The 14724-nt window shown below is 43.4% G+C and overlaps 1 protein-coding gene across 4 annotated transcripts in view; it reads right to left on the reverse strand.

The window, feature by feature from the left end:
- The window catches only part of FHOD3 (formin homology 2 domain containing 3), a 480663-nt gene that overhangs the window by 255722 nt on the left and 210217 nt on the right, over positions 1-14724 (reverse strand). For all 4 annotated transcript variants that reach the window (XM_030336761.1, XM_030336760.1, XM_030336759.1 and 1 more), the window contains exon 5: positions 8659-8764. In XM_030336761.1, coding sequence (XP_030192621.1) covers positions 8659-8764 — 106 coding nt within the window. The remainder of the gene's footprint in view (positions 1-8658; positions 8765-14724) is intronic.

Raw genomic sequence — 14724 nt, forward strand, 5'->3', positions numbered from 1 at the left:
TCCAGCTTCAAGAGGCCCACCTTCGGCCATGGGCTGGCGAATGCCCCAAACCGCCAGACCACACCTCCATCAGGCAGGCTACTGGCCTAAGTGCAAAAAGAAAAGATTCAGACATGTAAATACAGAGGAAAAGGAGCTAACTCTCTCACTGTCTTCACCAAGTTATTGCTACAAGTAAGGAATCCCGGCCCCAGACACAGAGTGTCCCGGTTTGCAGCAAAAACACACCCAAGGGTGGGGGCATGGTGAGCAAGACCCTTCCCAGGAGACAACACTCCAAAACCCAATTCACGAAACAAGTAAACAAGAAAAAAAAACCCAAAACAACTTTCTCACTCTATCAATGTGGGAAATATCAGGCCCAGTTCAAAAATAAGACGAAACAAGAATGAATATAAAACACCCAAGAGGATGGGGCGCCTGGGTGGCTCAGTCGGTTAAGCGTCCGACTTCAGCTTGGGTCATGATCTGGCGGCTTGTGAGTTCAAGCCGCGTGTCGGGCTCTGTGCTGACAGCTCAGAGCCTGGAGCCTGCTTTGGATTCTGTGTCTCCCCCTCTCTCTGCCCCTCCCCTGTTCACGCTCTCTGTCTCAACAATAAAACATTAAAAAAAAATTAAAAAAAAAAACACCCAAGAGGACTACACACAAAATTCTTTACCAAAGTCAAAGGAAGTAGACATCTCACACAAGAGTCTGATGCACACATACTGGAGTTTTACTCCTGAGGAGTATTTGCCCCGGGGACACAGAAGGGCATGTAAGCAGTAGTTTTGAATTTTCAAATAAAGATGTCAATTCTTCCCAAATTAATCGACAGATTTAACACAATGACAACCAAAATTACAAACCATTTTTTAAAAAGGAGTATAAAATTCATTGTTAGTAATAAGGGTGCCCTAATCACCAGGAGTAACAAAGATCACAGAGAAGGATCACCCCAGGCCTGGAGTAAATGAACAGAAAGGAACATGGATGGGAGCATAAATTTCCATATCCTTTCTCAGGACAATGATTCAATCCCAAACAAGGTGCACATGTACATACCTTCTAACACAACAACTGTATCCTCAAGACTTTCACCCCAGGTAACATACAAGCAACTCCCAGAGGGTTGTAGGCTACGGTGTGTATCAGTCTGCTGAAGCTGCTGTAACAAATACCACAGACTAGGGGTATAGGCAGCAGAAATTTCTCAGTTTTGGAGGCTGCAAGTCCAAGATCAAGGTGTTGGCATGACTCATTCCTTCTGAGACCTCTCTCCTTAGCTTGTCTGTCTTCTCCCTGGGTGTTCACATCCCCCTCCCTCACAGATCTGTCTTTATCTCTTTTGATAAGGACACCAGTCATACTGGATCGGGGTCCACCCTAATAACCTCGTTTTAAGCACCTCTTTAAAGGCCCCATCTTCAAATACAGTCATATCCAGAGGTCCTGGGGGTAAGACTTCAGCAGACGAATTTGGGGGAAGTACACAATTCAGCCCATAACAGGTGGTTACTACATTGATATCATTGACTATTATTGATAATAACTGTCAGAGTTACAACTCAATCCTTTAGTCAGGTCTTTCTATGAGCCCTGTAACCTTCATAACACTCCTAAAATTAGATATCTCCCTGGAAGCTGCACTTTAAAGAAGTTAAATAATTGCACTGAGGTCTAAGATATGTCACAAAGCCAGCTTCCAAGGTGTGTATTTTCAAGCCACTCCCTTCTGTCAGACACAGCTGACAATGTACGTAAAGGACACTTCATTTTTGCAAGAGGCATGTGGGAAGCAGGCATGTATATATGTGAGTAGAAAATGGTTTTCATCTTTGTTCAGTAGGATTATAGGTGATTTTTATGTTTTTTTCCTTTCTTTGCCATTTGCTTTCCATACTCTTGTGTGTCCACGGACTGCACGATGAAAAGCAATTATAAAAGGCTATTTCCGCTTTAAGAAAAATCTGTATATCACTCAGTTTTACTCTCTTTTCTTTTCAGACACGTCCATCTTGGATTGTCTCTATTCTGCTGGCCTTGACACTCTGACATTCTCTCCGGGACATACCTGGACCCCTCCTTTGATGCGTGGACAGTGAGGACTTTCCGCCATTGAGTCCAAGGCACATGATTTAGGACATGAAAGCCTTGCTTTTATCACCTTACAAGTGCAACCAATGCAGCAAGTCTCCAACAGGAATCTCCTGGTCAACACACTCTTGCCTCAGTCAGCGGCTCCACCTACTCTCAGTCTGTTTCCCAAATTCAGAACTTTGGATGGAAATTCAGACTGTAGGATGCCACTACCTGTGTGGTGCCAGGATTTCTCTCCCCAGATATTCACATAATAGCTCGGATGGGGAAGGTGACAGAGGACAGTGCTGATCGCATACTAAGAAACACCATGGTGAGGGGCACCTGGCTCAGTCGGTTAAGCATCCAACTTAGGCTCAGGTCATGATCTCGCTGCTCATGGGTTCAAGCCCTGTGTCACGCTCTGTGCTGACAGCTCGGAGCCTGGAGCCTGCTTCAGATTCTGTGTCTCCTTCTCTCTCTCCCCATCCCCCACCCACTCATGCTCTCTCTCTCCCTCAAAAATAAACATTAAAAAAAAAAAAGCCAGGATGGGATAAAAAAAAAAAAAAAAAAAAAAAAAACAACATCGTGTTGGACTTGAGATCCAAGTTCACAAAGCAGCAACGACAGCACAACGTATGCCCAGCTAGGACAGAGCTAGACTCTTCTACTTTACATCACTGTAACCCTGGTTTCACAGATAGCAATTTCATCAGGCATGTGATTTCACATGCCTCTGGGGCACAGAGGCAACAAAGCGGAACAACCCAGGGGCAACACACAAAAGAGTGGTGGAAACGGAGGTCAACAGAGCCCATGAGCTCCCTGTGAAGGAAACTGCTTCTTCTAACTCTCGCTAATTATGGCCACGCAGCGATAAAGACCCTGTGTTGGCCTGAGCTTTCAGTTTTACAGAAGAAGCCATATATCCATAATTTTATGTCCAATCCCTCAATTCTTAAATGTTCATAACTGGGCCACCTGGGTGGCTCAGTCTGTTAAGCTACCGACTCTTGGTTTCACTCAGGTCATGATGAGTCCTTCAGTTCGGGCCCCACATCGGGCTCTGTGCTGACAGTGTGGAGCCTGCGTGGCATTCTCTCTCCCTCTCTGTCTGCCCCTCCCCCTGCTTGCATACTGTCTCAAAATAAATAAACAACAAAAAAATAAATAAAAATGTTCGTAACTCTTGTAAAAAATTTTTAACATACTCTATGAGGCAAATAAAATACCTGCAGGTTTAGTCTGGCCTCATGGGGTGCCAATTTGTGCCAGCCATCATGATTCCCTCCTGGGAATAGTCCCGGTCATATGGACTTAGCATGAAGAGGGACATCTGATGAGAAAGAACTCCATCACTGACAGTGGCTTCAACCACCAAGGGCTGGTGAGAGTCTAGGGGGTGACCCAGATACCTGTGCAACTGTGCCATTGTCATCCACACCAAAGTCTGGCCACGTGGCTGCCATGATTGATCCCTTAAGTCCTGACCAAACATCCTGATGTACTCATCTCACGAGAGGAAGGTTCCTCCAACACAGGTCAGGTGTGCCCCAGGACCAGCGTAAGGGAGTCGAGAGTAAGGCCCGGCCGTTCAGGAGTAAACATGGTACCAAGGACCTGAGCTTGGTTCAGGAGGTGAGTAGCTCCCCACTTCTGCTCCCATCCTCCCACTTTGGGGCCGGTTTGGGCCCCTTCCTATGCTCCCAGTCTATAGTCTGAACCAAACCTCTGTCCTCCTCCTTTGTTCTGAAATGCCAAAAACGCAGACTTCTAAGTTCTGCCAGGGTGGAAGATTTTGGTTTAAACACCATTTGATCATTTTGCACCACCACCTAAGATCACAAATCTCTTTGCACTCTGTCTATAATGTGTCTGTTCCAGATGATGCTGGTGCTGACACTCCCCCCCCCCCCCCCCCCCCGCCGGGCAGAAGTCTTGAACCTCATTAAGAGATCCCCTGACATGGAAGGCATTTTCTCCCCAGAGTAGAATACAGTTAAGTGATATTTGGCAGGGCACTGAAATTCTCTGGTTCCAGTTTTCCCAAAGCTACCTGAAATCTGGATGTTGTTGTTGTTGTTGTTGTTTTTTAGGTCAAATGTTCTGATTTTTCAATGTTGACAGGCATGAAAACATTTTTTAAGATGAATTGTAGGGACAAACAAAATATCTGCAGTTTTCTCCTAAAATGAAAGGGTTGAGCTATAGGAGTTCTAAGACCTTATCCAGCTCTGATAACGACAGTGGTGTTTTTTTGATTAATGGGTACTTTGCTTCAGGTGAAATGATCAAATCAGACTTCTCCATGTAAAACTAGCCCTTAAGAGGCAGCTTCCCTTGAAGTACAGCCAGAAAAGGCAGCTGATCTCACGGATTCTACTCATCTCTTTCTCATCCCCCACCCCTGGCCCCGAAGCTGATCCCCTTATACACACATAATCTCTAAATATGTAAGGTGTATGAGATACAACAGATGAAGTGGCCAGGGCATGCCTGTATCTTGCTGTCATCGTCACGTCCCCAGGGCTTAAAGGGCCCCCCCCCCCCATGAAGGCTCAGTATGTGTGCAGAAAGTTCCCAGGAATATACCATTCGAGGTCCTACTTGAATAAGAATAATTGCGAGGTACAAAATTCCACAGGAGACTTATATTAAATACTGGCTATCTTGAAAAACTTTAGGTCATTAGCTAGAACCATCCAAGAATAATAAGTCAGATAAATATTATTTCTGCATGTTGTGCATTTAGACTTCTTCCCAGCAGCTGGCTCACATTTTCAGAGAGCACTGGGCTACACCATAACTCAAAACCTATCTTTACTGCTCAGCAGATACATCCTCTACTAAAAGCAACACATTCCTAGGCCTTAAAAAAAAAAAAAAGAAAAGCTGACAGACAGCTGAGCACAAAAATAAAGATAAATTAATCGAGTTCTAAAAGCAGATGTGGAAAGCACTGGGTTCTCCAAATGCTCGTTTCCTTTGGATCTGGGGGACTCACACATGAGCACAGCTCCGAGGTAACTTCATGAAGGCACACCCTTCCTGACAGGATTTTGACCACCAATCTACTGTTGAGGTTGTAAGACTTTACAGTGATGCAGTTCTGAGGCTCTGGGTAGAGGTCGGTCAGCTCTTTTCCAGCAGCTGAAGTGCACACCCCCAGCCACCTGACATGTTGGGCTCTCACACTGTAGGCCATGATACTTCTACTCTAACAGCTCCAGGGCCCACAGGGGTAAGTTGGCTGACCCCACCCTGCCAGCTCCTTCCTAGGGAAACCACAACAAAGGTGCTTGCCCTCTCCCTCTGCCTCATGACTGACCCCCATGCTTCTCCTGAGTGGCCTCCGTGGGGCACTCTGTGTTCTCCCCAGGAAACTGTGTGTTACAAAGCTATAAAACACTCTGCACTTTCTCTCTGGATCTGCATCTGGCCTCACCATACTTCACCCAAGGTAATAGGGTTGAAATGAGGTTAAACAAAGAGGTAATTCAAAGGTTGTCCTTGATTGCAAATGTCTGGTGTTCTGCCGGCGGCTGATCACCATCTAAAAAAGCCTACAAGAGAAGTTCTTCAAAGTCAGGAAGGGGTGACTCAACATGCGGGCTGGGAAAAATGATAGTTTCCTTATATAAAAACACAAAAGTCACACCCTGAGAAATCTGTCATTTACATCCCTCAGAAGGTACCTTCCTGGCATGGATTCTGGTCAGATACATCAAAATGTGCTGATGTTTGCACACAGCGCCCTGGTCACACCGAGTCTACTGAGACTTAGCTCGAGCGAGGCAGGCAGGGAAAGGCAACTCCATTCCATGGAAAACAGAGTGCCTCGTAGTAACCCCAATGGAGGGAGAACTTGTTCATTTTCCAGGGAACATCTGGGGAGCTTCTGGTCTTCGATCAACAAACACAAATGGAGAGGAAAAATCTGAAGGCAAGGCCCTGGTGGTGGCAATGAAAGGGTGGAGGACCTCGGTGGCATTTTCTACACAGACAAGCAGCACATGGGTGACAGGACTCTCCCCTGGTTGTGTTTGGGTATTCTGATTCTTAAAAATGTGGCAGTTGACTTTGGCACCTTCCCAGTACTACAACTGCAAGTTAATAAACCGTTGCCAGTTTAACGAGAAGCATTAAGGTGGAGAGCCTCACTAAAAGTATTCTACATCAGAAACATCTTTCCCGACCAGGCAACACAATTCACACAGTTCACCATTTGGGGGCCTTGTACAGCCACTGAGATTACCCTGCCCTCAGTCAGGAGGGAGTGAGGGCTGAACTCTTCCCTCCTAACTTGGTCTGTGTGGCAGGCACTGGTGATCGTCAGGCCCAGAGCCACCCCCTTTCTCTCTTGCTGCCACCCTGCCCTGCCCTGAGAGTCCAGGAAGCCAAGTCAAGTCATCTGCCAGCTTCCTTTGCAGCTACAGGTGCTCATGTGACCCAGTTCCAACCTGTGGGAGACGTGTGCAAGGGGCTTTCGACAAAAATGTGGCCTTCTTGCTAAGGGCTGACCCCACCTACCAGGGCCATCCCCCTCAACCCAGGCTTGGCTGTAGATCAATGTGGAGGTTTACACTGATGGTTTACCCCATAAAAATACACACACACACACACTCCTAGATGAGGGTCACAAGAAATTAAATACATAGATGGTTATAATATTCATTCTATAGAGGTGTGTGTGTATACTTTAAACATAACAAAAAACCCTACTGTGTGGACCCACTATTCAGAATTAGGTAATTTTAGATTTATTTCCTTCCAGGAGGTTCAACTTATGAACATCCATATGTCAGATGGAAAATAAACTAGACAAGTTTCCCTTGTCCTTATCTTGGTGCCTTCCCCCCCTTCTAGGTATTGGACCCGTGTGAAACAAAAGCTAAGGATGAGAATCTCTTCAGACACCAAGCTGCACTGACAGGCAACAGTGGGACCAAGTGTGCGGTTCATTTGTCTACACAAATCCCACAAGTTTCCATGTTTTCATTATGGGAAGAGAAATCATCAAATTCATCCTGAAGCCATCTCTACTGACAACTTGTAATGAGGATCAACCACACACCCGGGAAAAGATTGAAGATGGGTAGAAAGAGGCAACTTCCCAGCCTCCCCAGCACCATGGAGAAGCAGAAGGCTGAGGAACACTCTCTCACACACACACTCGGCATTTATCAAGAAGAACAGAAACCATGACCACTGCCTTGAAAATATGTCCTTAATTTTTTTTTTTCTTAACGAGCCCTAAGTTTTCTTTCTCTCTTTTTGCCCCTGTGGCTCCCCAGGGACAGGGTCCAAGAGGGCAGGACTCAGTTCGCTGTGCTGGGTACCAAGACAGGTCAGGAGGCTTCTGCTCAGGGTAAAACACAACAGGAACTGCAGGGGACAGTTTCACTTTGCCTGTCTCATTCAAGCCTGACCATGGATATCTGATACTAAATCATGTTTCATGCACTTGTCCTTCACCCAAGGGAAAAGGAAAAGCAGTATTTCCCCCCTATGTGAACAGGGAGATAAAGCTGTGGGGTTACAGGTATACGTGAAGAGGAGACGAGATATTCCCTCTGGGCCCAGGCATGGCCCCTGCTTGACCATGCCCAAGAGAAAGGGACTTGATTGGGTAACTACTCCACATCTTTGAGTCTCAAATCTTCTAGTTGTAAAAATGGAGATAATATTGAACTACATTAAATCTCTCCTTTGACCTATAGTTCAAAACTGTTGATAGCAGTCATTTCTTAGAGTCCAACCTAATAATTCCTGCTCTCCCTTGTCACATTTTTATGGGATCAAGTAAAACTATTTATATGAAGGTGGACAAAAATACTATGACCAAAGAGCATTAATTTTATGAACGGAAACAGTAATCAGTGCTTCAAACACCACATGTACCTCACTTAAAAAAAAAAAAAAATGAGGGGCACCTGAAAGTCTGACTCTTGATTTTGGCTCAGGTCACGATCTTCTGGTTGGTGGGATAGAGCCCTGAGTCAGGCTCTGGGCTGACAGCACAGAGACTACTTGGGATTCTCTCTCTCCCCCGTCCCCCCACTCTCTCCCCGTCTCTCTCTCTCTCTCAAAAATTAACATTTTTTTGAAAAATGAAATTATACAGATAGCTTTCTGGAATCATTCCTTTAAAATCCAAGTTGTGGACCCACCCCAAACCTACCGAGTCACAAACATGAAAACCCAGTGAGGAGTGTATGCTTCTGACAAGCATTCTGAGTAATAACCCAAGTTACTGATTTCCCAGGAAAGAAATTGGCCTCTTTGGTTTGGGGTGACTTTCTGCTGAAATGCAGGCCCCCGTAGTGTGTTTCTTTCCTCACCAAATAAAAGGGATTGTAGAGAACCTCCTGAGAAGGAGTATTTTCCTTAATAACCAGGAAGAGGTGTGGGGCAAAAATTAGCTCAGTCACCAGTTAGTTACCAGGAAGTGATAAAACCTGAACAAAGTGTCATCTTTTGTTCGGGGGTGTCTTTATCATCTTACTCTGTAATCCAAGTCTTTTTCAAAACTCTCAGTATCGAAGTTTCTGGAAGCAATGCCAGGGCCCCCTTGCAGCGGGCACATCAGAACTTACCCCTCAGAATGTAGTTCTGATAGTTCTGGTCTGCCTCAGCTCCCACCTTGATCAAACACGTCAGACCTTCAGCCACTACAAATTCATGCACCAAATCCTTGTCATCCTGGGCAGGAGAGAGAAAAAAGACTTCAAATACTGTCCCAGTCCATGCTCTGTCCACGCTGTTAAAACTATGTACGAGCCTTTGAAGCCAGACTGACCTCTAAAGAGTGTTCTGCTCTATTCAAATGAGGCATCTTAACTGTTGCCAGAGGAATTTTACAACCAGTCTCCACGTTGTTGTTTGCCAAAGACCAATTATTGCCTTCTGGGCAATCTAATAAAGATAAAGCAAATGAATCCCCTGTCAAGAATATTTATAGTGTTCTGTTTTTCATTCTTCAAAAATCACCAGTCTCTGCTTCCCCACAGGTCCCTCGGGACGGGCCACATGAAGCTTGCTGGGTTTTAGCAACAGGAAACGTTCGATTGCAGCACAGACCATCAAGTGGCGGATTCAAAGCCACTCGTGTGTTCCAAAAGACCGTCCTTAAGGTCAGTGGTTACAAGGGTCTTGCACATGGTATCTGAGTGAGGAAGCAGTTTCTCCTCCTCCCAAGTTGCGTTGCAGGACAAGCCAGGAGGCACATGACCAGCCGTGCATCTGGAGCAACCACATCTGTCTGCAAAGGGGCCGCCTCAGGAGGCCACAGGAAGTCACAGGAGGCAGGACGTGGAAGGAATCTCAGGGACCATCTAATGCAGTGGTTCTCAAAGACAGGTGTCCAGACTCACCGGCAGCATGAGCATCACCTGGGCACTTGTTACGAATGCAAATACCCCAATTTACTGCATAGAAAATTCTACCATGAGGCTCAGCAATCTGTGCTTAACGCATCCCCCCCCAGGTGACTCAGAGATGTTCCGATGGTTCTCACCCCTGACTCCTTCACATTAGGATCATCTAGGGAATCTTTAAAAAGAAATAGGAAGCAGGATCTGCCCAGATGAATTTCATCACAATTTCTGAGGGCAGGGCTCTGGCTGTGAATAACTTCCCCAGGAAATCCTTGAGGGCAATCACTTCGAGGACCATTGATCTAAGCCTACCTTCTCTTTACAGAAGACTCAAAACTTGGGCTGAGATCACCTATGTCCAGCCAGCGCCCAAGCCCAATCATTTTCTGCAGTACCAAGTTCTACAGAGCTCTATGAGAGGGATTTTTCCACTACTGTTTCAGGAGATGTCCTGAATTGGACAATGCCTGGTCTCACAGGCAGCTAGCGTAAGACTGGAACATTCATCTTCAATTATAACAACAGAGCAAAAATTAAAAAAAACCTCAGTGATGTAAATAGTAGGAAGCTTAATGGAATAATGAATGGTTATTATTATAGGAATGGTCAGCAACCATAGTTTATCTCCAAAAAAGAAAAAAAATAATTTAGACAAATGGGCATAATTCTCCTGTCCCTATGTGAAATCAGCCCCTCATTTTGACTTTATGGCATTTTCCAATTATATGGATGGAGGACTTAAGCTAAATGTGGGCAGGCCAGGCGAAGCCTCCCTTTGAACCAAGAAAACACTCTCAACGTTCAGAGGGCACTGGTGGGGGTGGGAGATGCTTGTGCCCTGAAGGTAATGAAACACAGCTGTGTTAACTCAGACTTTAAGATAATCACGGCTTTAGAAGCAAGAGAAAATGGGACAATATCATGAGTTTTTGGAAAATTACTTTACACTCGTATGTATAAAGGAAATAAAAATAATTCTCCCTCCATCCACATCCTTTTCCACCAGCATATGTGAAAAGTGAACATTTAGATGAGCTCATGTCTAGTCAGAAGGTTTTTCCAAGCATGTAACAAATGTTTATTACTTGAACTAAAGCTAGATTCATACATGACTTCATGGTGAAAAAGTGAGAACAAGCCCTCGAGAAACCACTCAAGCTAATCACTAATATTAATACAGCCGAGAGTTGGCTGCCGGGCCAAGGTACTCAGCAACCAAATCCTCGGACCAGGGAGACAGTGTTTATGAAGATTCAGAACCTTAACTAAAAAGTATGGACATATGTAGATAAGGCACTTAAGAAATAGGCATTTGTGGCTAATAAATTGTGGAGAATGTCCTCCAAGTTGGCAATGTAGGAGATTTTGAACACATATCCTAAAATATTTAGGCATTAATAAATGATATTTAAAACACTGGTTTCCAACTAGAATGAAATCAGAACGTTAACACCAACTGATCAGGGATTGTCCCTGCATTTCAGAATTTTCTACACTAGCCATACTTCAACCTGTGATCTTTTGTTTGTTTTTCTTTTTAATGCTCATTCGTCAAGGAAAACTATTCAGCTCAATGCAAAAGACCAATGGCTTGGTATTTTACACCCTTATACTCTTAAGTTCCAGAAAGAAGCCCTGCATGTAGAAAACACAAGATGACTTAAATGCAGACTATGGGTATGGGAGAAGGTGATCCAAGCCCCAGACAGTTTATGCCTGTGTAATCCATTCAATACCCAATGATGCCTGCCTGGTTTAGAGCTATTGACTACATAATACCAGCAAATGCTGCTCAAAACTATCCGTGTGATGAATAAATGGCAGAAATAACATCCCTGAGAATTCAGAGTTAACACCACAGAACAAACTCAGTGAAGGAATGTGCAACAAGACCTCAACCATGTTCATTTTGTTTTTGAATTTTTTTTCTCCAAGGAAAACTTGAAACATATACAGAAGACAGAACAGTTGAGTGACCCTCAGGTGCCAGTCAACTCCTACCAGTCCTGTTTCCCCTACCACCCCATATTAATTTGTCTGTCTGCTGCTGCCCTATTAATTTAAAGGGAATCCCAGACATCACATCACTTAATCCATAAATACTCCAATAAGCATCTCCAAAATACAGAAACTCTTTTTAAAGTTATGTACTCACAATAAAAAACTGATGCTTTAATATTATTAAATGTCCAGTCTGTGACCAAAACTCCAATTGTTTCATAAATACTGTTCCGTTTTTTACATTTTGTACCAGGATCCAAACAAGATCCACATGTGACATTCAGCTGATAAGTTTTAAAGGTCTTTTTAATTCATCTTTTTTGTTTTCCTTGAAATGTAGGTGTTTAGGAAAGTACGTCATCTGTCCTGTAGAGTAGCCTACAGTCTGGACTTTATTCATTACACCACTGTGGGGAAGATTAGCATGTGCCTCTATCCTAGATCATTTTTAAACTGGTACTGCACAGGGGGACATGAGGAGATCCAGAGTTGATTTTGTTGGCTTTAGCACACCAGCGATGGGAGTGCGAATTCCCACGAGGAACGACACACAATCTGGCCTTATCTCTTTTCCACCATGTCAGCGCAGGCATTGATGTTCAATACCCAGATCAATTTACATAGGGCTACAAAACTGTGATATTTTAATTTTATTATTCCTCCCCATTAGCTAGAAGATTATGGTAAACAAAACTTCCATTCAACTACCATTCCATTACCCTAAAGTTTACATAGAGAAGGGTACAATACCTAGGTATTTTATTATGTTTAGTGCAATTGTAAACCTCCTGGAAGAAAACATAGGTGGTAATTCCTTTGACAGCAGTCCTAGCAACATTTTTCTAGACATCTCCTAAGGCAAGGGAAGCACAAAAGCAAAATTAAACCATTGTGGTTATACCAAAATAAAAAGTCTTTGCACAGTGAAGAAAGCCACCAACAGAGCAAAAATGCAACCTATTAACTGGTAGAAGTTATTTATAAATGATATATCTGATAAGGGGTTAATACCCAAAATATATATAGAACCTATACAACACCAACACACACACACGATTTGATTTAGAAACGGGCAGATGACCTAAATAGATACTTTTCTAAAGGAGACATACAGATGGCCAACAGACACATGAAAAGATGTTCATCACGCATCATCAGGGAAATGTAAATTAAAACTATAATGAGGTATCACCTCATACCTGTCAGAATGGCTAAAATCAAAAACAAGAAATGACAGGGGTTGGTGAGGATGTAGAGGAAAAATGGAATCCTCGTGCACTGTGAGTTGGTACAGCCACTGTGGAAAAGAGTACGGAGTTTCCTCAAAAAATTAAAAATAGAGTTACTATATGATCCAGTAATGCCACTACACGGTATTCATCCAAAGAAAATGAAAACACTAATGCAAAAAGATATATATACTCCTATGTTTATGGTAGCATTATTTACCATAGCCAATATATGGAAGCAACACAAGTGTCCACGGACAGATGAATGAATAAAGAAGATGTGGTATATCTACCTATATATAGACATATACATCTATATATACACATACATATATACATACAGTGGAATATTACTCAGCCATAAAAAAGAATGAGATCTTGCCATTTGCAGCAACACAGATGGATCTAGAGGCTATAATTTTAAGTGAAATCACTTGAATTTAAGAAACAAAATAGATCCAGAGTAAAAAGTATAGACTCAAATACAGACAGCTGGTGGTTGCCAGAGGAAATGTAGGTGGAGGGATGTATGAAACAGGGAAAGGGAATCAAGAGCAGTATAGATGAGCATATAAAATTGTTGAATCGTTATTTTATACACCGGAAACTAATATAACACTGCATATTAATTATACTTGAATTAAAAAAATTTTAAAGGCAAAGGGTAAGATAAATGTGAGATTCTTAAACTTTACCCTTTTTCAAAATAATCAGCTGATTCACTAGCATCTTCCTAAGGTGACCTATTCATCGTTATTTTTTAGTATCATGAACTCATCAATGCCAACTTTCCCGATGTCTTTCAATCCATTGTATTTATCATCCTTATTGATGTTGCTATTTTCCAACCACCAGTAGAAGACCCTTCAACATGCTCCTGAGTTCTTTGTTCTTTTGGCAAGAATCCTAGCAGGACCTGATACCGTCCTTGCTTTAAGGTTTTTTTGTTTTTTTTGTTTTTTTGGTTTTTTGGTTTTTTGTTTTTTTTTTTTACCCATTTCCTACTCCAGACTTCGAATCAGCTTTTTCTCCAAGGATCTATTGTTCCTTTCAGTATCTCAACATCACAACCTTGGGGCTAGTGGTGCTTTAAGTAATGGGCTGACCATTGTTCTTAGTGCTTTTTAGTAAACTTTGAGCTGGAAATATGCTTAGTTGCTTGTTAGTTAGACAATAAACACCATGGGTTCATGCTGATACTTTCAATTAAATTCAGGAATACAGTTCTTAACCTCTTCTACCTTTCTATCTCCTTTTTCCTCACACACCAAGAATCTTAATGCTTAACAACTCTAAGAATGACCAAATTAGAACACATACACCGGTCTTAGAACAGCAACACAACACCAGCAGCAGCAATGGGACTATTGCAAACAGTTGACTGGGCGTGTGGTTCCTTTCGTTCTTAGAATGTATCTACTCAGGGGCGCCTGGGTGGCTCAGTCGGTTAAGCGGCCAAATTCACCTTAGGTCATGATCTCACGGTCCGTGAGTTCGAGCCCCGCGTCGGGCTCTGTGCTGACAGCTCAGAGCCTGGAGCCTGTTTCAGATTCTGTGTCTCCCTCTCTCTGACCCTCCCCCATTCATGCTGTCTCTCTCTGTCCCAAAAATAAATAAATTAAAAAAAAAAAGAATATATCTACTCAAAGCACACAAATCACAATGTTTTAAAGTCACTTGGGGGCGCCTGGGTGGCGCAGTCGGTTAAGCGTCCGACTTCAGCCAGGTCACGATCTCGCGGTCCGTGAGTTCGAGCCCCGCGTCGGGCTCTGGGCTGACGGCTCAGAGCCTGGAGCCTGTTTCCGATTCTGTGTCTCCCTCTCTCTCTGCCCCTCCCCCGTTCATGCTCTGTCTCTCTCTGTCCCAAAATAAATAAACGTTGAAAAAAAAAAAAATTTTTAAAGTCACTTGGAATAACTGACTCCTCTCTCTTCAGTTTCTGCCACCAACTGGATACTCAATGAGGTGAACACAGGTTTTGAAAGAAGTCAAAGCTGAACAGAAACATCAGGCAGGCTGAGGAACTAAATGAATTAGGACGAGAAATGGCATGAGC

The sequence above is a fragment of the Lynx canadensis genome, chromosome D3 (genome assembly GCF_007474595.2).
Source record: "Lynx canadensis isolate LIC74 chromosome D3, mLynCan4.pri.v2, whole genome shotgun sequence".
Classification (NCBI taxonomy): Eukaryota; Metazoa; Chordata; class Mammalia; order Carnivora; family Felidae; genus Lynx; species Lynx canadensis.